This window comes from Artemia franciscana, chromosome 16 (assembly GCF_032884065.1).
Source record: "Artemia franciscana chromosome 16, ASM3288406v1, whole genome shotgun sequence".
NCBI lineage: Eukaryota > Metazoa > Arthropoda > Branchiopoda > Anostraca > Artemiidae > Artemia > Artemia franciscana.
The window spans coordinates 23,227,094-23,250,064 of record NC_088878.1 but is presented as its reverse complement, the minus strand read 5'-3'; the positions used below and the strand labels follow the sequence as shown (position 1 = coordinate 23,250,064).

Below are 22,971 nucleotides of genomic sequence, written 5' to 3'. Positions count from 1 at the left end.
AAGAATTTTGAATAGTAATTCTGGCAAATTACCCCGGTGTATAATGTCCCCTGAAAATTTCACCCTCTTGCAGCTTTCTTCCCTAGGTAAAAATTCCCTCGTCAAAATACCCCCGGCAGAAAATTCGTCTCCCCAACCCGAAAATGTACAAATTCTTCCCAATAACATATACTATGCGTGAAAAATGGGCAAATTTTATAACTTAAAGGCCTTTCCCCTGGGGCCATGGAGGGGGGCTCAATTTACATAAAAAGGAATAGTTATTAAGCTTTTCTAGGTCCTTTCAAAGTCATATCTGCAAAAATGTGGAATTTTGTATTTTTGCCAAAAGAAAGATCACGGATGCGTATTTTTTTGTTGTTGTTTTTTTTGCTTGTTTTTTCCCAGGGGTGATCGTATCGACCATATGATCCTAGAATATTGTGAAAGGGCTAATTTCACCGGAAATTAGAAGTTCTAATGCCCTCTCTAAGGGACAGAAAAGATTGTAGGGCAACTTTAAAAGGCAACTTCTCCAAATGCATCTGATCAAACATTTGAGATTGCCAATTTAATTGAAATAATACAGCGATCAGATAGCAAAAACTTCAGGGCCAACGTACCCCCCCCAAGAATCCAGGGGAAGCGTTGTGACTCATTTGACTGGAAATTGAAATTTCTGCTCACCTTTTTAAGGGTCATCGAAAGTGATGGTCGGGCATGAATCCCCCCCTCTTTTCCCCAAATGCATCCGATCAAAGTTTTGAGATAGCCATTTTGTTTGAGATATTCAAAAGATCAGGTGACGAAAGTTGGGGGGTCCACATAATCCCCTTCCCCAAAAAAAACGGAGGAAGGGTCGTAACTTATGCCCCGGGGTATATAAGGTTATCACGGAAAAGTTGGTCGTATAAACTTCGGAGGAGACTCAAAAAATTAGAAATTGAAAGTTCCAGTTCACTTTTAAAGAGTCAAAAGTTATCTGATGGTGACTGCCCCCCCCCCGCCAACCATAAGACCATAAGGCTCAATTTTTTTCTCCAAGGACACTTCATATGCAAGGGGTGGTGTTATAGACTTCAGAGGGGGGCTCATTCAATTGTAAATAATAATTTATAGTGGTCTTTTAAGAGTCAAACGTGATTGGAGGGCATCAAGCCCACCCCCCTCTTTTCACGCCCTATTTTCCCCAAACGCATTCAATCAAAATTTAAGGTTGCCATTATGTCCAAAATAGTCAAGAGAATAAGTAATTAAAATAATTATTCATCGGGAGCTGACAAAACCTCCCACTCTCCCAAGGGCAAGGGCTGTAAGTTATGCAAGCTGTCCAATGTTCATATATAAGGTTTTTACCGAAGGGATAATCGTATAGACTTCGGAAAAGCCTCGATTTAAATTGAAAGTTCTAGCCCCATTTTTAAAAGTCAAGAGCAATCAGACGGTAAGCAACCCCACCCCTTTTTTCTAAATGCTTTCGATCAAAATTTTGAGTTAGCCATTTTGCTTAAAATCGTCCAAATGTCAAATAGCTATGGTTCCGGGTCTGAGCACCCCCAGCCCAGGGGAAAGGGCTTTAAGTTATACTAGCAGTCCGTCGTTAACATATAGGTATAAAGCTTCTACGGACGGCGTGGTCTTAAAAATGATCAAAAATGATCAAAAGTAATAAGCCCCCCCCACCCATTGCGCATTTTCCTCCCAAATGCATCTTATAAAAATTTTGAAATAACCCTTTGTTCAAAATAGTCCTAAATTCAAATTGATATAACTTAAGGGTTGAAAAATCCTCCATAGCCCCCAGAGAAAGGATTGTAACTTATGTAAGTTGCTCCTTGTTAGAATATAAGTTTTTGGTGGAATGGTGGTTGTATTAACTTTGGAAGGTACTCATTTGACCGAAAACGAAAACTTTTAGTTCTTTTTTTAAAGATTCAAAAGTGATCATTAAGCATTTAACCCAGGCCCAACTTTCCCAAAGGGCATCCAGTCAAAATTTTGAGATAGCCATTTTGTTCAAAACCGTTTAAAGGCCAAATAAATAATGCTTCCGGGTATGAAACCCCCCTCCCAGTTCTGGCGAAATGTTTCAGAGCTAAGGAACTTGCTTATTGTTCCTTTGATACTTTGTTTAGCTTCATACCTTGTTTGCTTAGATGCTTTCTTTACTTTGATACTTTGGTACTTTGATACTAGTTTTGATGCTTCGATGAAAGTTTGATGTTGAAAAAAAAATGATTTTAATATAAGGCATTTTCTACGAAATTGGAACTTTTTGCAATCCCAAACGAACAAAAATAATTTAAAAGAACTTTCCAAAAAAGATGTTTTTCAAAGGAAAATAAAGGACATATTTAAATTCAAACTAGATACGACAAGAAAAATACTGTTAAAGAATAAATGAAACCCTAAACGAAGATAAATTAATCATGCAATCATAGCAAAATAACATACAACTAGTAAGCTATTAATATAAATGAATAAATTACAAGAGATCAAACAGTTCGTGGTAACGAACTGTAGTAAGGAGCGACCCGGCTCAATAATAACCAAAACTCTAAAAAATTGAATTTTAATATCAATAGCTACATCAAAAGAATCGCATTTTAATGCTGATTTTAAATAGATAAATTTTATCAAGTTTAGTCTTACCCATCAAAAGTTACGAGCCTGAGAAAATTTGCCTTATTTAGGAAAATAGGGGGAAACACCCCCTAAAAGTCGTAGAATCTTAACGAAAATGACACCATCAGATTCAGCGTATACGAGAACCCTACTGTAGAAGTTTCAAGCTCCTATCTATAAAAATGTGGAATTTTGTATTTTTTGCCAGAAGACAAATCACGGGTGCGTGTTTATTTGTTTGTTTTTTTTTTTGTTTTTTTTCCCAGGGGTCATCGTATCGACCAAGTGGCCCTAGAATGTTGCAAGAGGGTTCATTATAACGGAAATGAAAAGTTCTAGTGCCCTTTTTAAGTGACCAAAAAAATTGGAGGGCATCTAGGCCCCCTCCCACGCTCATTTTTTCCCACAGTCAACGGATCAAAATTTTGAGATAGCCATTTTGTTCAACATAGTCGAAAACCATAATAACTATGTCTTTGGGGATGACTTACTCCCCCACAATCCCTGGGGGAGGGGCTGTAAGTTACAAACTTTGACCAGTGTTTACATATAGTAATGGTTATTGGGAAGTGTACAGACGTTTTCGGGGGGATTTTATTTTGTTTGGGGGTGGGGCTGAGGAAAGGGGGCTATGTTGGAGGATCTTTCCTTGGAGGAATCTGTCATGGGGGAAGAAAAATTCAATGACAAAGGCGCAGGATTCTCTAGCATTACTATAAGAAAACAATGAAAAATAAACATGAAAACGTTTTTTCAAATGAAAGGAAGAAGTAGCATTGAAACTTAAAACGAACAGAGATTATTATGCATATGAGGGGTTCTAAAAATACTTTAGCATAAAGAGCGAGGTATTTAGGAGGAGATAAATACCTTGCTCTTTATGCTAAAGTATTTTTAGTAATTTCAACTATTTATTCTACGGCCTTTCTGATTCAGGGGCCATTCTTAAAGAATTGGGACAAAACTTACGATTTAGTGTAAAGAGCGAGGTATTAACGAGGGTACAAACCCCCTCGTATACATAATAAAAATATAAGGTTATGAAAGTTTGTTACGTAAGTTAATTCTTAAGTTACGTATATTTTTTACTAATAAAAACGTTCGTTAAAAATTAAAAGTTCTAGTTGCCTTTTTAAGTAACCGAAAAATTGGAGGGCAACTAGGCCTCCTTCTCCACCCCTTATTTCTCAAAATTGTCTGATCAAAACTAAGAGAAAGCCATTTAGCCAAAAAAAGAACTAATATACAAATTTCATTTTAATAATTTATGTGCGGAGAGCCAAAACCAGACGTTCAGAAATTAAATAAAAAAAATTAATTTTTTTAGCTGAAAGTAAGGAGCGACATTAAAACTTAAAACGAACAGAAATTACTCCGTATATGAAATGAGTTGTCCCCTCCGCAATCCCTCGCTCTTTACGCTAAAGTTTGACTCTTTGCCACAATTCTACTTTTTAAAACAATTAAAAGCTTTAGCGTAAAGAGCGAGGGATTGCGGAGGGGACAACTCATTTCATATACGGAGTAATTTCTGTTCGTTTTAAGTTTTAATGTCGCTCCTTACTTTCAGCTAACAAAATTAGTTTTTTTTTTATTTAATTACTATTAGAAAGTAAATGAAACCCGAAACGAGCAGAAATTAAATAAATAGTCATAGCAAACTAACGTACAATTGGTACTTATGCAAATGAATAAATACATCTTAAAAGGAGTTGAATATGCAAATCGAGCTTGAAACGAACAAAAATCTCTGCAAACAAGAGTTCGGGTTTTCTTTCTCTCACTGTACAAGTCTAAAACTGCTGTGTAATTGGTGGCGCTTTACTGAAAACGAATTACGTCATAAATATTTTCTGTTGTACTAATTACAAAGTTTAAAACCAACCCAAAAATTAAAGTATAATTAAAGTTTGAAGTGATGGGCTCTCAGCAACTAATATCATTTTATATCGAATATTAAATTTAATTTTATTAGTTCTATCAAAGACTGTTAAAAACAAATATAGTTTCACTACAAAAAGGAATTTGGATACTGCCTTAGCTTTAAAACTCTAAAGATTACTCTATCACTGGTGCTTCACTAAAAACGAATTATATTACAAACATTTTCTTTTCCAGTTATTACAGTATTGAAAATGAAAATAAAAATTACAGCGAAATAAAATCTTAAACTGAATATCTTTCAACAATTGATATCACTATATATCAAATATTCAGTTTGATTTTATTTGTATTTTCCAAGACCGTTCAAGACGCATGTGGTTTTCAGTAAAGCGCCAATGATTAGTAGGCGCCACCTCATTAAGCTCAAAGGCTATTAGAACAAGAAGAATACAAATACAGGCTCCAAAATTTACATAAAACTCAAATAGTCTAGAATGCCAAAATCCTTCACAAAAAAACAACAACAGAGAAACTAAAAGAGATAAACAACTATTTGCCAGGAAGAAAAATCCGCACTTTGTTTGGAGTTTTGTCCTTCTGAAGACTTTTTATTATTTAATAAAATAACTGGAAAATAAGGAATTTAACATAAAATAATTTTATATGCTACAATTCTCTGGGCAATTTTACAGGGTTTTACAGAGGGGAGGGGGTCCCCTGCCCCAGTATCCCCAAGATGGGTTTAAAGGGTACCCTATCCCTTCGAATCTCAATCCCAACACTTTTTTAGAAACTTCTTCAAGGCGCAGATGTTTGTTACATAATAGGAAATGTTTTCTAAAATATATAGGTGCTTGTTACGCAATCGGGTTTGTTTTCTGAGAGATGCGGGTGCTTTTCTACCTATAAGGAATATTTTCTGAAAGATTTAGGTGCTTGTTACACCATAAACTTTGTCTACTTTTGCAAATGGATGCAGCTGGTTGTTACATAGTAGGGTTTACTTTCTAAATGATGCAGATGATTGTTATGTAATATGGTTTATTTACTTAAGGATTTCTTGGCTGTTACGTTATATTACTAGCTTTCTAAGAGACGAGGGTGTATGTTACATAATAGGGTTTATTTTACTTACACAAATGGATGCAGGTGTATGTTACGTAATAGGGAATGTTTCTTCAAGACATTTCAAGATGTTTTTAAGACCTTTTTCTTCAATACGTTTCCAAAATGTTTCACGACGTTTCAAAACGTTTTAAAGACATTTTTCTTCAAGACATTTTACAAGATGTTTCAAGACGTTTTGAAAATATTATTCTTCACCAAGTTTTTCAAGACATATAAAGATGTTTGTTCAAGACATTTCAAGACGTTTTTAAGATATTATTCATCATGACGTTTTTTCAAGACCTTTCAAGGCATTAAATAAAAAAAACTAGTTTTTTTAACTGAAAGTAAGGAGCGACATTAAAACTTAAAACGAACAGAAATTACTCCGTATATGAAATGGGTTGTCCCCTCCGCAGTCCCACGCTCTTTACGCTAAAGTTTGACTCTTTGCCACAATTGTACTTTTTAAAACAATGAAAAACTTTAGCGTAAAGAGCGTGGGACTGCGGAGGGGACAACCCATTTCATATACGGAGTAATTTCTGTTCGTTTTAAGTTTTAATGTCGCTCCTTACTTTCAGTTAAAAAAACTAGTTTTTTTTATTTAATTTCTGAACGTTTTTGAATTAATGCATGTTTGATTTTGGCTCTCCGCACATAAATTATTGAAATGAAATTAGTATATTAATTTTTTTTGGCTGAATGGCTTTCTCTTAGTTTTGATCAGACGATTTTGAGAAATAAGGGGTGGGGAAGGAGGCCTTGCTGCCCTCCAATTTTTCGGTTACTTAAAAAGGCTACTAGAACTTTTAATATTCAACGAACGTTTTTATTAGTAAAAAATATACGTAACTTAAGAATTAACTTACGTAACAAACTTTTATATTCTTATATTTTTATTATGTGTACGAGGGGGTTTGTACCCTCGTTAATACCTCGCTCTTTACACTAAATCGTAAGTTTTGTCCCAATTCTTTAAGAATGACCCCTGAATCAAAAAGGCCGTAGAATAAATAGTTGAAATCACTAAAAATCTTTTAGCATCAAGAGCGAGGTATCTATCTCCTCCTAAATACCTCGCTCTTTATTCTAAAGTATTTTTAGAACCCCTCATATGCGTAATAATCTCTGTTCGTTTTAAATTTCAATGCTATTCCTTACTTTCATTTGAAAAAACGTTTTCATGTTTATTTTTTCACTGTTTTTTTTATAGTAATGCTAGAAAATCCTGCGCCCTTTTCATTGAATTTTTCTTCCCCCGTGACATATTCCTCTAAGGAAAGATCCTCCCAAAAAGCCCTCTCCCATCAACCCCACCCCCCAAACCAAAAAATCCCCATGAAAACGTCTGTACACTTCCCAATAACCATTACTATATGTAAACACTGGTCAAAGTTTGTAACTTGCAGCCCCTCCCTCAGGGATTGTGGGGGAGTAAGTCATTCCCAAAGACATAGTTATTATGGTTTTCGACTATGCTGAACAAAATGGCTATCTTAAAATTTTAATCTGTTGACTTTTGGAAAAAAATGAGCATGGGAGGGGGCCTATTTGCCCTCCAATTTTTTGGTCACTTAAAAAGGGCACTAGAACTTTTCCTTTCCGTTAGAATGAGCCCTCTCGCGACATCCTAGGACCACTTGGTCGATAAGATGACCCCTGGGAAAAAAACAAAAAAAACAAACAAATAAATAAACACGCACCCGTGATTTGTCTTCTGGCAAAAAATACAAAATTCCACATTTTTTAGATAGGAGCTTGAAATTTTTGCTATAGAGTTCTCTGATATACCGAATGCGATAGTGTGATTTTCGTTAAGATTCTATGACTTTTAATGGATGTTTCCCCCTTTTTTCCAAAATAGGGCAAATTTTCTCAGGCTCGTAACTTTTGATGACAAAGACTAAATTAATTGAAACTTAATATTTAGAATCAGCGTAAAAATTAGAATCTTTTGATGTATCTTTTAGTGTCAAAATTCCGTTTTTTAGAGTTTCGTTTACTATTGAGCCGGGTCGCCCCTTACTACAGTTCCTTACCACGAACTGTTTGAAAAGAAAATAATTCGGTATTTCGGGGCTTCTGACATTATTACTCCTTTGCGGAAGTTAGGCTCAAAATTGAAAAAGGATTATAGTTTTTCTCTGGGCCCCTTCCACCTCTTAGTTCGTTTATTTTCCCGTTAGTTTTCACCTGTTTTCGCTTTATAGTTGTGTTATCTCTTAGCAGTAGTTATGGTTGTGGTATATATGTTTTATCGCTCGTATAGTTGTGTTATTTTCAAATTATACTCCATAATAGAGAGGCTCCGAACACCCAGCATTGTATATTAAGCTCTTAATTTGACGTTTTTTTCTAACGTGACCAGATTCGTCCTGCGCCCTTTTCATTGAATTTTTTTCCCCCATGGCATATTTCTCCAAGGAAAGATCCTCCCACATAGCCCCCTCCCTCAACTCTACCCCCAAAACCAAAAAAATCCCCCTGAAAACGTCTGTACACTTTCCAATAACCATTATTATATGTAAAGACTGGTTGAAGTTTGTAACTTGCAACCCCTCCCCCAGGAACTGTGGGGGAGTAAGTCATCCCCAAAAACATAGTTATTATGATTTTTGACTATGCTAAACAAAATGGCTATCTCAAAATTATGATCCGTTGACTTTGGGAAAAAAATGAGCGTGGGAGGGGGCCTAGATGCCCTCCAATTTTTTTGTCACTTAAAAAGGGCACTAGAACTTTTCATTTCCGTTAGAATGAGCCCTCTTGCGACATTTTAGGACCACTTGGTCGATACGATGACCCCTGGGAAAAAAAAACAAAAAAAAAACAAAAAAAAAAACAAATAAACACGCAACCGTGATTTGTCTTCGGGCAAAAAATGCAAAATTCCACATTTTTGTAGATAGGAGCTTGAAACTTCTACAGTAGGGTTCTCTGATACGCTGAATCTGATGGTTTCATTTTCGTCAAGATCCTACGACTTTTAGGGGGTGTTTCCCCCTATTTTCCTAAATAAAGCAAATTTTCTCAGGCTCGTAACTTTTGATGGCTAAGACTAAACTTGATGAAACTTATATATTTAAAATCAGAATTAAAATGCGATTCTTTTGATGTAGCTCTTGATATCAAAATTCAATTTTTTAGAGTTTTGGTTACTATTGAGCCGGATCGCTCCTTACTACAGTTCGTTACCACGAACTGTTTGATTTCAAGATGTTTTTAAGACATTTTTTCTCAAGATGTTTTTCAAGATTTCTTTGGCTGCTATGTAATAGGGGGTCGTTTACTTATGTTAAGGATGACGCAATCTCGCCCGACTTGTTTCTTCAGGGCCTGTGGGGAATACTTGCTTGTAACTGAGCATATCTTCTTTGACTTTTCGCCGAGTCCACATTCAAGTGCACCATTTGAGGGATGGGTTAATTGCCCCCTTTGGATTTTGTACCCACCTCCAGATTCCTAAAAACACATCCTTTGCTATTTTCAAAGAGAATAAACATTTTTGTGAATTGATGCCCTTCCATGGAGTTTACAGCCATAAATGACCGCTGCCATTAAGTGGCTTACAGTATCTTACTTTTTTCCAATGTATTACTGCAAAAAACCTCTTGCCTTGGCTATTCTAATTTTTACACAATAAAAAGTGATATCAAAACTGAAAACGAGCGAGAAATAGTATGGCTATTTTTTTATTTAATGTTTAAATGTGATCCTTGGCTACTATTAAATCCCTTTTCTGTTCGGTTTTTTTTTTTTGTAAACAGAAATCTTCACGGCACTATGATTCACAGTTAGGCAATAATATGCGTTTTATATCGGTGGCAAAAGTGAATCTGACCGTTCCGGTGTCTTGAACCTATTTTGATATTTAATTTGTTTCAATCTTGCCGATTTACAATGTAAGAAGTTGCCTCTTTTCCTAACTTTTATTTAATTGTAATAGGATTGGAAGAAAACGGTAATGAAGTGAAAATCTATTGGTGGTAAAATTTATACATAATATCCCTGTTCGAAAATAAGACGAACTATCACTTCAATCTTAAAAGTGAATTCTACGAAAATTGGAAAAAAAATCAATTCTTAGTACCAGTTTATTGACCTGGTATTTGTTTCGGCAAAGCTCTCAAATTTAGATAGTCAGCTGACACTTTTTTACTCTCCTTCGGCTGAGCATGCATCAATCCCCTTCCCCCAGCCCAATGGTCGAGAAAAATCGTAAAATTAAAAAGGAAGAAATTTCATAGGTTTGAATATTTTCTGGATTTGGTTGAGGTCACTCGAACGTATTTCTTATCTTGTTACTACCTATGTTCGGCGGAAGTAAATGTTGTACATTTGTTTTGTTTTATTTTTAATAATTTCAGTTATACCTAGTTTTTCTTTAGAATTTTTCTCTTTTCTATCTTCCCTTCTTGGTTGGATGTGTTTCATTCAATTTGCTTTGATTTTATGCTATTTCTAATTTTAATTGGAATTTTTTTTTGTTCTCATCTGCGCGGAAGACACCTTGTCTGAAACAGGCGTAAAACAAGTATTATTTTCCACTTTTATTGTTTGTTTTTTTAACTGGACTCAAACCTGTTTATTTCTTTAAAACACATCATTTCATTTTTAGAAAACATACTTCAAGTTCAGCTTTATTTTAATTCTACAATATATGAAAGGACAATTATGGCTGAAGTTAACAACCCCTATTGAAAGTGTAACTATTGAGAAGGGTTGATCGGGTACACAGAGGTTGTCGAGCTCCAAAGCTCACAGATGGCTTACAAATTTCCATTTTTTCTTTCAATAATCTTCGTTTGGTTGGTCCACATTAAGCTGCTTATATCACATTAGACCTCACTCCTCACAAAAATATATTGCTTCAATAGTACAAAAAAGAAGTAGAGAAACATAGGAGCTCTTACCTAATCATAAACAATATCAGGATACAGTCAAAATTCTCTACTCAATAAAAGTTAACACATCAATATACCGTTTGACAAATTTAAATTTATCGAAAAACGCTATATTTACATAGCTGATATTTTGTAGAAATCCCTGTCGATTAAGACGTGTTTGTTATTAATTTTCAAATTCATCGTTTATCTTCCCAAGTTTAAAGAAAAAGAAAAACAATGGTTAGCTTTGTGAGGCTTATACAGAGCCTCAAGTTTTAAAATTTTGTAGTCTAAGAGGTATCAAAACATATCAAAATTATGTATAAAACATAATAGCGGAATCACCAAGGTCACTACCGTTCTATGCTGGCCTATAAAACTATTATTGTAGATGAGTCTTGTCTGATGTAGGAACTAGCTCTTTATCATAATCATTACCTGGTATTTACAACTAGTGCCAGTTACAGAAATTGAGGGGAAGTAGGGGGCTAACTCCCTTCCTCTGTTTGAGGTTAATAAATTTGAGAGAGAAAAAAAGCACAGAACGATGAAAATATGTCTCCATTGGGGTTTAATTTTGTATTGTCCTGCCCTTCCCCTTTTAATAAAGATGCTTCACTATTGCCCACGAGTTGATATCTCCGAAATCCTTACAACTATTTGAGAAAGACCTTCATTATCGCATATCGAAATTTAGTCCTTCTAAACTCAAATTGTCTGAAACATTCAGCCTGTTGACTAATACTTTTAACATCAAATGTTCAAATCATCAAGAGCAAGGTTATGTAAGGGTCACTGGAAATCCTTAGTTCAAGTGTTATTTTGTCATTTCTTGTCTATTCAAAATATTTGAATGCTTTTCATTGTTAGTTTGAATTACAAAAATCGCTACGTGAGAATATACAAGTCGTCATTAACTACAAACTAGTCGTTCAACTAAAAACATCATATATATTTTGCATAATAAGAATTAGATAAGCCACACATGGGTATCAGCCCTACTGTTTCGATTGGCTAAGTCTGGGAAATACCTAGACATGTAGTAAGTTCAAACTGCAACTGCTGAGATATATTTTGCTAATAGATAAGTTGCAGGTCTTCCCACATTGAAAAATTAAATATATGAGTTGGTTTTCGCCAAGTTCGTCAGACATTTGCCACGCGTGGCAGCTTAAGTGGAACCCCAGAATGTACACCAGGTGGAGAAAGTTGGGGAGCCATCAGTATAGATTGATAATTTATTGAGCGCAATAAAAGTCATATAAAAGAATCCCAAAATTTAATCACCTTAAAATTTGACATGATAACTAAAATTGGACTTAAAAACTGCCACTTACAAAAAAAGACAAATAACACTAAAAAAGAAAATGAAGAACGAAATGTGAAAAATGACTGTACCAATAAAACTACAAATTTTAATATAGCTCTGTCTCTTTTGCCCAAAAATTCTATCTAAATCTGGAAACCTAGACCCTTATCTCAAGTTTTTTGAAATTAAAAAAAAAAAAAACTGTTTGTTCGTCGTTGGTGTGTAAGGCAAATACTGCTTGAAATATTAATAAGGAATGTGATAAAGAGTACTCATAAGGAATAGGAGGGTATAGGAATACTGGGGGTGTTTATAGACGTTGTATTTTGTACACTGACTTGAAGCCAGGAAAATGTGTAGCTAGTAGCCACCCCTCCCTCTTCTTTCCTTTGTGGGTAGTAGTCAGTAGGAACTTTTGAATTCCTGCAGAGAGCATAAATATCATTTGAACATAGATATTACATTGAGCACAGATATCATTTGAACATAGATATTACATTGAGCACAGATATCATTGTAACATAGATATCACATGGAGCACAGATATCATTTGAACATAAATATCTCATTGAACAGAGATATCATTTGAACGTACTTTTTGAAAGCTTTGTGAAAGCTTTTGAATTGAAATAAAATGTGACAGAGAATTAATAAACATATTGTATCAAGATTTATTAGATTGATTTATTCTTTTTTTTTACTTTCATTGTATAAGTGCTTTCTTCCATTAACGACATCCCTCAGATGTTGAACATAAATATTAAATTTCTTTTGATAAGGATAGTTCACGGGACTAACCAATTTCATTCTGGACTTTATTTCAGCTAACAGTTGTGCTTTACATGGGAAAATCAGCAGTAAATCCTGTTATATATGGATGGAAGAACACAGAATTTAGAGACAGCTTTGACCGCCTGCTTCAACGTAGTTCAACGAGAAGATCGATGTCAATGAACTCATGTTGATAGTAACCTCTTCTTACATAATTATATATATATTTGTTTATATTCTTTTGTCTATAAAATTATTTTCAAAGTCAAGCAGGTACGCAGGAATTTATGTCGGGGGGCTCCAAAAATTTAGTGGGGTAAAATTCAAAAACAAGAACAAATCTATAGAATAAACAAATCCAGAAATAATGGTAAAAAAATTCCAGAAGTTTGACATTTTAAGAGGGGATATATTGAAATTTCATAGGAGGTCCTAGCCGAGTGGTTAGTGCACTAGAGTTGAAATCCTGAGGACAGGGGTTTGAGCCCTGGTGTCGCTGGCTATTAGTTTGGAGTGGGAGTCAATGGCCTGACTCTGTTAGCTTAGCCAGAGTAGACCCGGCTCTAATTGGATACCTGAAGAAATCTGGGGGGGGGGAACACGGGAAGCGTCGGATGATTTACCCCCAACCACGAATTGCACTTCCAGCCGAAAGCAGAAAAATTAAGAGATTGGCACTTGCGCTATGCATACCATTGATCAGCATGGAAAAAAATTTTATATGCCAAAATCTAATAACTTAGATAACTTAGTCACACCAAATGTTTGGAAAGCCCTTATCTCCCGAAGATAGCCTTTGAAGTCCGTTATACACTGCTCTTGTCCTAGAGGGTGCCCATAAAAAGATATGGAAAGACAACTTATTGTCTCTCAACATGCCATACCTTCTCCGCCTGGCAGAAGATAGAAGTCGATATAGGAGTTACACCAATAGACTGGTGAAAGAGGAGGCTCCAAAACAACCTTTCAAGATGAGTGGGCCTAATTCAGTCTTTACATAGTCCTTTTTCAATAAATCCCAGCGTTAGTTGCTTGGAGGCTTCAGTGCAAAATATAGAATGACCTGGAAATGAAATTGGCACATATCCTAGGACCGTCACCCACTGAACTTGTTTGGCTCGTTGCTGAAATTTTCAATCAACAAAAATGTTTTGAATACCCTGTTTTATCCTTAAACCTTATGCTTTTTATATGTTCATCAAATAGTGAAATCAGATATCAAACAACAGATATAACAGTAAAATAAAGCATTCCAACGCTTATGGAAATTTATCTTAAAATAGCGGCTATTAATTTGTGATGGACGAAATGCTGATAGGAATGAACTACAGTTGATAGCTACTAACTGGTACATACACTTATGAGGTCAGAGAAAGGAGGGATAAACTTGAAGTTCTTTACTGCATTGAAAGTAAACGAGCTGAATTGAAGGGGGAGGGGTGAAGGGGTGATTTACCGCGGCCCGTGCTTTTTTTAAAGTCGCATAAGTCGTTTATTTGACCTCATTGAGGTCCCAGATGCTCAATTCTGAGATAGTCCAAGTTGTATTTTCCATATCCTGGAAAAACTTTAGTATTTTCAAACTTCTCGGTAAAGAAACACTCAGCTTCAGTTGTAGATACCGAAAACCGAATTTACACGTAAATAGAATATGGCCATTTTATTTATCATTTAATTGTACTGTTTTAATTTTGTTTTTGAACAGATTCGTGTGAGTAAAACCAGCTTAAAGGGACTGGACGGGTAGCAATTAGCGGTCTAAAAACCTTCCCATGCTCGTGTCTGTTTTTTTTTTTTTGACTGGGCATACAGATCTAGCCCCTACTTTTTGTTAAATCATATAAGTCGTTTTGTTTGGCCTCATCCAGTTCCGAGGTGCTGAGTTTAGTCAGAAACAGTCTACTTTGTATTTTCCTTCTCCTGAAAAGCCTGGGACTTTCAAACTTCTCAATAGACAAATGGTTGATTTTAGCACTGCTTAGCTTCAGTCGTAGATACCTACAACCAAATCTGCATGTAGATAGAATAGAGTTGTTCTATTTTATTGTTTAATTCGTATTTTTTTTTTATTATTTTTGCTTTAAACAAAGTTGTTTAAACCAAAACCGGCTTAAAAGGCTTAAACAGGCATTTAGACTTCAATGAGTCGTATAACATGATCTAGGAGTCTTTAAATGAGGACATCCCCCCTCCCCCTGGCTTGGTTGGTTCGAGCAACCCCTGATAAGGACGCTTACAATTTGCTTTATTTGGAACCACCTCCCTTTTCCCCCGAAACAGATGTCTTGGTTGCTTGCAAACAGTGATGAAAAAAACAAAAATTATTTGATGAGGTCAAAACGCAAGACTTTAGATCCTATTCGTGCCTTTCAGCTTATTTACTGGACTGAAAATTCCTGGAGCACACACTTTAACTGTATCATGCAAGAAGTACAAATAATCGAAGAAAATAATTTCTTCATCTTCCAGTTGATTATTTCTGACAAAAACTCTGACAATGTCTGACAAAAAAATACCTAAGACTTAAATTTGACAAAAGAAATAAATAGATTATTTTGCTTTGATGACTTTATGGAGGAAGTTTTACAGGAGTGAGCCTTTAACATGAATCACTCAAAATTTACTGATAGGTGATTGAATCACCTTCTTAAACGAATCTACTGAAGCTAGCTGGATCTAATTGAATCACCTCCCTAAATGAGACATATTTTAATTAGAGGCTACTTAAGCTAGTCGGATCTAGAGCAAAATCTTGGGGGGCAGGATCAACATGACAAAGGTGCCAACAATTTATCAAATTGACCAGTTTATTAAAAAAAAGAGCGAAAATAGAAAAAAACATGAAATTAAGGTGCCAGAAAAAAACTGTGTAGGGGGTTCCCCCTGGATCTGCCCTTGCAAGCTAGCAGGAAGCTGCTTACCGATCTTTAATTGAAGTATTTGATTGCGACATTCATCGAGTAGTAAGGAAAAATTTAACTCAAATATTTTATTAAGCTACTACAAAAATAACATATTACGTATAACAAGACACAGTTACTATCATTCAAACCTCAAGGAGAAATGTCAATGGCATGTCGATGAACAAGAATCGGTACTTTTCTATCAAAACTTTTTCCAATTCAGGGAAAAACAGAACAGAGTCATGAATGTAGCATTTATCCAAAACAAATGTGTTTCTTGCATACAATAAAAGGCCCGGTAGAATCTTCGTTACGGTACATAAGCCGTAACAAATACGAAGCTTGTCTGTATTTGCAAGCCAAAACCATACTGAGAAAATTAAGAAAAGGCTCGGGAGTGCAATTTCTGAGTAAACATTACCAAATATGAGCCTGTTAGGTTTAAACTTAAGTTCAAACCTAACTGTGCGTGCAGATCGAAAGTAACTTGGCCAAAAGGTGGAAATGTTCCTCCAATACGTGTTATTGCTATGTAAAATTCACCTAGTTTCAATGGAAAGGTGATTTTTCTTACCAAATATTCTATTATATTCGGAATTTAAAGCACAAATAAAAGTAAAAAAGGTGAATAAAATTTCAAAACTAAATTTAACAAAAAGATACAGAAAATTAGGTAAATGTGATAATGCGAATTTTGTTGATTTTTCTAATACCTTTCAGCCTTTTCAACAGGGCATAAATGGTGCACGTTTTTTTCTTATTTTTGTGTCAAATCTGAAGACAGGGATGTCAATTATGGGGGAGTAGATCCAATAATCATTATAAAAAGAGCCAAACTAACCAATATTATCTTGAAAGTCTGTCACATCACAAAAATGTACCTATTTTGCTTGATAGTCTAATGCCAGTTATTGTGTCGTTGGTAAAATGCTAGTATCAGTCAATATCGTTTGGTTCCATCAAAAGAATCTATAACACTTCTATTTACCAAAAATAGAGATTCCATGGTACATGGTGACTACAGGCATCTTAGTATTCAGAATAGTTTAAGTGAGATATTTGAAAGGGATACGTTGTTGTGGGTGAGAGGCTGAGTTGTTTGGTAGATTAAAAGAGGATACTTGAAGAAGAACAAAGAGGTTTTTGATCCAGCTAGTCGACTAGAGACAGAAAGCTTAATTATCAAGCATGTCTCGGGAATGATGTTAACAGGACTTAAGCACTTAAGGACTTAGGTTATGAGCTGCACTTGTTAACTATAAATCAGGCTTTTTCCAGGGTGGATGAGTCCTAACAGTATTAATTAAGAAATAAGGTGTTTCCAATGCTTTGATTGGCAGATGATAGTGTATTTGTGGCATAGTAAGAAGCTGATAAATAAAGACCTTTAGATCTTACTTTATAATGCCTGGATGTCAAAGTCTGCAAATAAGTATTGATAAAACGTATTTGTGGCATAGTAAGAATCTGATAAATAAAGACCTTCAGATCTTACTTTATAATGCCTGGATGTCAAAGTCTGCAAATAAGTATTGATAAAACGAAAATATGGATTTTGTCAAGCTAATAAACAATGCTGAACATCCAGCAATAACTGGCATTAGACTATCCAGCAAAAGTGTATATGTTACCGTGAATGTCCAAAAATGGTAAATGTCGACTTACACCGGTGAATATCAAGAAACATCCAATATGTCAGTGAAAAGATCAAATATTTCATTACATTCTTGTGTATTCAGACCCTCACTGGTGTATGTCGACAATCATAGATATGTTCTGGTGAATGTCGAAAAGAGAGGAAAAAACAATTCTCGAATTAGATAACCGAAGTTTTCAGCTGTGGAAGGATGTCGTAAGAGAAGATTTGAGGAAAATAAGAACTTCCTGGGATCTGTGTAAAGAGGGAGGCTTACAATAAATTGGGATGGAGGAGGAGCGTGTGTAGCTGTTTTAGCCTCAGGCAGCTTGGTGCTGCAGTAACTTATAGTAACTTAGTAACTTATAGAATAAGTAACTTATAGTAACTTAGTAGTGTTTCACTCTATTAGTCTCTTTGCATGCAAAATTGCCTTGACCCAAAAGTATCTACTTGTCATTTCTTTTTTCTTTTATTTACTACCGATACCTAGTTCGTTTTTTTCATTCTTTTTCGATATCAAAGCTATAACTTTCCCATAGCTCTTTTTTATCGACTTCGTCGCCTTTATATTAACTAGCAGGAGACCTTGGGTCTACAAATCAAAGCCATTGAAAATGTAAAAGGAAACTACTGTAGTCCTGCAAGATGAATACCTAGCCTATATTGACCTATCTTTTGTGGGGTTTGGAAAAATGACAAATATAATGGGCTATAAATGACCAAAAGGAAATCATCTACAACTTTTTACTTCCTCTCTCCCGTTGCTTATAACCCCATTAAGAAAAGCTAATGGGGGCATTAATGGCCAAAGAAAAGATGATGGAAAGTTGAAGAAAATTTGGAATGGGGGCGAAGTTGCAAACACTAAAGCTAGGGCCACATTTTCCTTTGTAATTTGCAGATTTTTCACAGATCAACCCGATAAAACATCGTTATTGTTGTCGTCATTAACATAATGGTCTATGGTTTCTTTGTATTCAGTTTTTTGTGATCACTCTGTACTTTATCTTTATGGGACCTTCATTTTACTGAAAAAGAGTGACTTAGGTAAACTACGTAAATGTTACTATAAACACTGTAAATACCCGCTTTATCTACCTCTATCGTATCGAAACTGGAGAATAATCCGAAAATACCAAGCTCCCGATATAACTCCAAATTTACAGGAGCTTCATGATAAGCTATCGACACAAGCATATCGACGGCTTACCCTTTATCATGGGCTCATCCGTTTGTTCTGTTGACCTTTTTCCTTGTTGATTTTGTTGTACTTATGTGTTGTTTTCTTTACTTGTGTTGTTTTCTTTTATGATGTTTATTTTGTTCCCTCTCTTTTTACTCCTCTATCCTCACATTTTTTTTGTGCAGTAGGTTATAAATACATTATTATTGTTATTATTATTATAGGCGCAAACGCTCTTTGCCTCAGGAAGGTGTCAGAGCATCTTTCCATCAAAGAAGTAAAACGAGTCAAAAGACACTTGTAGGCAATTCTTATTCGGGCCGTTACCCACCCTTTAATCTCATGATTTAAAAAAGACAAACATTCTTATTTTCTTATTCTTTTTCTTATTCCACATTCATTTTTTCTTATTTTATTTTTAATTATTTTTATTTTTAATTTCTTAGTTATATTCTAATTTGTTCCATATAATCCACCAGATTACTGTTTTTTTTCAGAATTCTACTCCATTTCCGTGATACTTCCTTCTCTCTTGAAAAGATATTCGTTGGCACATCAGTTTGTCCACTCTTCAGATTTATAAACGAATATAAAAAAAGAGAAAAATATAATCACCATTTTGGTGACCTAAATTAAATCCTGTTTACGAAATTATGAAATATATATTGGGTTTTGAATGTTTTCCCCGTAGTCAACGATCAGAGTTTGTTAAAAAAAATTCTTTCTTTTTTCACCACTGGTATCAAAACCATTGGCTTTGCAAAATTGGGAGAGGGCTCCACCCGACAGAAGATTAAGGCTCTAGTGCCATATCATTTGGCAAAAGAAATCACAAAAAGTACATATCTATTCATTTTTTTCTAGCACCTAAGCAAAGAGCGAATCTGAAACTTAGACGAACAAAAACTATTACTTAATAGATGATGCAAGATATATCTGTAAAACTAGCTCAAATAAGCTGATTTGTGATTTTAAAAAGAATTTAAGAACTAGCGCTGTACTGAAAGCACAAATCCAACGCCAAAAACAAGTTATTCCCTTAGAAGCAGTAAATTATGCAAACAGTCTGCTGCAGATAAAAGACTGATTCATACGGATCTCAAAAGTCTTTCAGCGGCCATGATACTGGTACGTTTCAGCAAACAATTATCAAACAGTTCGTGGTAACGAACCGTAAGCAAGGAGCGACCCGGCTCAATAGTAACCGAAACTCTTAAAAACGGAATTTTGATACCTGAGGAAATTTGCCTTATTTTCGAAAAAGGGGGAAAGATCCCCTAAAGGTCACAGAATCTTAATGAAAATTACATCACCAGATTTGTCGCATCAGAGACCCCGACTGTATAAGTTTTAAGCCCCTATCGGCGTATATGTGGAATTTTGTATTTTTGCCACAAGAAACATCACGGTTATATGTTATATGTTCATCCTATTCGAACGATCTAATAACTAATCTTTGAGGGTGCCTTCATCTCCAACAGTCCCCAGGGGAAGGCCTGCAAGTTGTCACTTTGCCCATTGTTTATGTATAGTATAAGTCATTCCGAAGTATACAGACGTTTTCAGGGGGATTTTTACTGGTTGTGGGGAGTCAGGGAGAGGGGTTACGTGGGAGGATCTTTCCAACGAGAAATTTTTCCTGGGGGAAGGAAATATTCCACGAAAGGGACGCCGGATTTCCTAGCATTATTTAAATAAACGATCAGAAATTAAATATATTAAAAAAAAACAATTTTTTCAACTGAAAGCAAGGAGCAACATCAGAACTTAAAACAACCAGAAATTATTTCACATATGAGATGGTTTGACCCTCGTTAATTCTCGCTCTTTACGCTAAAGTTTTTTTAGTACTTTCAAAAGAGCTTTTTTTCTACTTAAATGGCGTTTGTAATTCAGGGTTCATTCTTAAATAATTGGAATAAAATCCAAACTTTAGCGTATAGAGTGAAGTATTGACGAGAGGGCAAATTTCTTCGTATATATAATAATTTCTGTTTCGTTTTAATGTTTTAATATTGCTCCTTAATTTCAGTTGAAAGCAAGTCTAGAGGGAGCGCCCAGTGAGACTTGAGGCGCTAGTGGGTAGAAGGACGCAATACAACCTGGTTTTGGCCTTTGAAAAGGACACCAAAAGCTTAATTTGCAGTCAACTAAGGTCCCAAGTGATCGTTCTTTCTACTGTACATAATGAAGCCAGGAGAAAAAACACTAACAAAATAATGCGCGATCCATTGCAGTCAACGTTGCCGCGCTGAGTATATCTAAAAGATATCATGGTTTTGCTTTAAAAGGTTTAATCAAGGGAAACAACGATAAATGATAAGGAAAAGAAAAATGAATTCTGTAACTTTTTTTGCAAAGAAGAAGAAAAATGAAAGATGTACTTATGTGTAAACATCATTGCAAGATAAAAAGTCAAAATGTCAAGGTATTTGATGTTATGAGCATTATATTCTAGTCAATCCGGTAAATGTTCAACCAAAGCTAACCATTTTGGACTCTGATTAAGAAATTATTATCATCTCGAATATATAATTATTTTTGCAAAAGAGAAGACTGAAAATCTCTACTTTAGCCTAGGAGCAACAATAAACAATATTCTAGTTGAATCGGTAGATATCCTTCCAGAGCAAACCCTTTTGGACTCAGTTTAGGAATTTATTATCATCGCGAATATGCAGATTTACATACAAAAAATGAACCTTAAATTCCTATTCTAAGTCACAGTAACAAAAAAAAGAACTGAAAGATTTTTTTTTTATCCAAATATTTTCAAAGACTGTGTTAATTAAAGATGCTCACAAGAATTTGATGTTGAACTGTAAGCTGTGATTAATTGCAATTTCTATCCCCTTGGATATTTCACATGAAGTTTGAAAAAGAAATTTAACAAATAATATACATAGAAACAGTTATAAAATATGTTAAAGTGTCCACTCAAACTTTTTATATTATTCTAAGATTTTTGATAAATGATCCTCGTGGTTCCCTCTTATTATAATGTGCTCCACAAAAATTATTCTGAGGGTATAAATGAAATACTTCTTCTAAATCAATATTTACCACATACCATTCAGTGGGTGGAGGGGGGGTCAATGGTAAACTTTGGTTACAAATATTACTTAGATAATATTAATGCGTTGACTAAGTAAATTTGAAAGAAATCATGATTCTTCTATATTAGGTTCAGTCAAGAGAAACAAGAATAAGTGTTGAGGAAAAGAAACCGTTATTATTTTGTTGTTTTTTTTACATTGAAGAAGGAAAATGCACTTGTTCATAAGCATCATGATAAATTAAAAAATTAACATGTAAAGATGTTGGATCTTCTGAGCATTTTGTGCTAGCTAATTCAGTAGATATTAAATCACAGCTAATACTTTTGGACTCAGTTTATGAATTCATTATTATCACAAATCTAAAAATTTACTTACAATAGTTGAGCTTTGCATTTTTTTTTTGTTATTGCAGGTTAGAGCAACAAAACAAAAATAAAACAGAATATTTTTTTTTAAGAAAATGTTTTCTAGGACTATGTCCATTAATGATCCTTATAAGAATGTCATGGTAAACTGAAAATATTTTTTAAGCTAATAACTACACAAAAACAATTATAAAATGATTTTTAAAGTATCTTCCAAAAATGTCATTTAACATCAGATTTAGGATTGGTAAATTTTGCGGTTCTATCCTGCTATGGTGTGTTTCTCCTGCATCTTTTTAAGGGATAAAAACATTCAGCTAATAAAATGCAATAAGTGAAACACTTAGTCCAAGCCGATATTTGGCATATAATATTCAGTCATGGGGGAGGGGGAGATTGGTAAACAGTGGGCAGAAAAACGATGTTACTTTTCAGAGTATTCAAGAAAATATTCAAGATAATGTTTGTCACACAAATGACAAAAGAGCACGCTTTTTACCATTAGGACCAAATTTTAAAACTGTTGCCCCAAATGTTGCACGAAAATCCAGATTATTACATTAAATCACATTGAGCTGCATTCATCCCAAAATCAAAAACTAATTTTAAAAAGACAATCACTTTGCTAGATCCATCATTGATTCAAATCAATTTAATTTCCTCAGTGAAACAATACCGCCAGTAACTGATCAGAAGAGAGCAAACTCATTTTATAAAAGAATAATAATTTCAATTTTGCCCCTCTTGGGAAATTTCCAGCCATACCTCTGGCCAAAATAAAGCCCTAGAGCTTTAGTTCATTTAGACGATTTTAATATAAAGTCAAAATGCCTCTCAAACTTTGGCAATAAAGTTTATATGAATGTTACCACATGTTTGAAACATTCAAACATTTTATCTTTGTCCATCTTCTCCTCTGCACAAGCTTGATGAGAAAAAGAGAATCTATAAAGGAGCTGGTCTCCGTATGTTAGATTCCAATTTTTCAAGCAAGTGAGATAACAGCATTTTAAGACTCTAATAAGAAAATCAATTTTTGACATATAAAACTATCAAATAACTTGACTCTTTGGACACACCCTCTCGAATACTGTTCATTCCTTGAACAGAAAAATTAGCTGAGCTTTTACGAGAATTGGGGGTAAAATTGGTAGTGTGGTTACCTCGTACTTAAGAATTTAAAGTATCAGCTGAAATTATCAAATCTTGTTCTATTTCATCAATTCTGTTTTCAAAACAAAATTTTAGTTTCTATCAA

The 22,971-nt window shown here is 34.7% G+C and overlaps 1 protein-coding gene and 1 long non-coding RNA gene across 3 annotated transcripts in view; one reads left to right on the top strand and one right to left on the bottom strand.

Annotated features, from left to right (window-relative positions):
* LOC136037241 (adenosine receptor A2b-like) overlaps window positions 1-12,798 on the top strand; it is a 157,513-nt gene extending 144,715 nt beyond the window's left edge. For both annotated transcript variants that reach the window (XM_065719856.1, XM_065719855.1), the window contains exon 6: window positions 12,618-12,798. In XM_065719856.1, the coding sequence (XP_065575928.1) occupies window positions 12,618-12,758 (141 nt within the window). In that variant the 3' untranslated portion in view covers window positions 12,759-12,798. The remainder of the gene's footprint in view (window positions 1-12,617) is intronic.
* LOC136037243 (uncharacterized) overlaps window positions 1-22,971 on the bottom strand; it is a 303,458-nt gene that overhangs the window by 128,517 nt on the left and 151,970 nt on the right. The window lies entirely within an intron of this gene.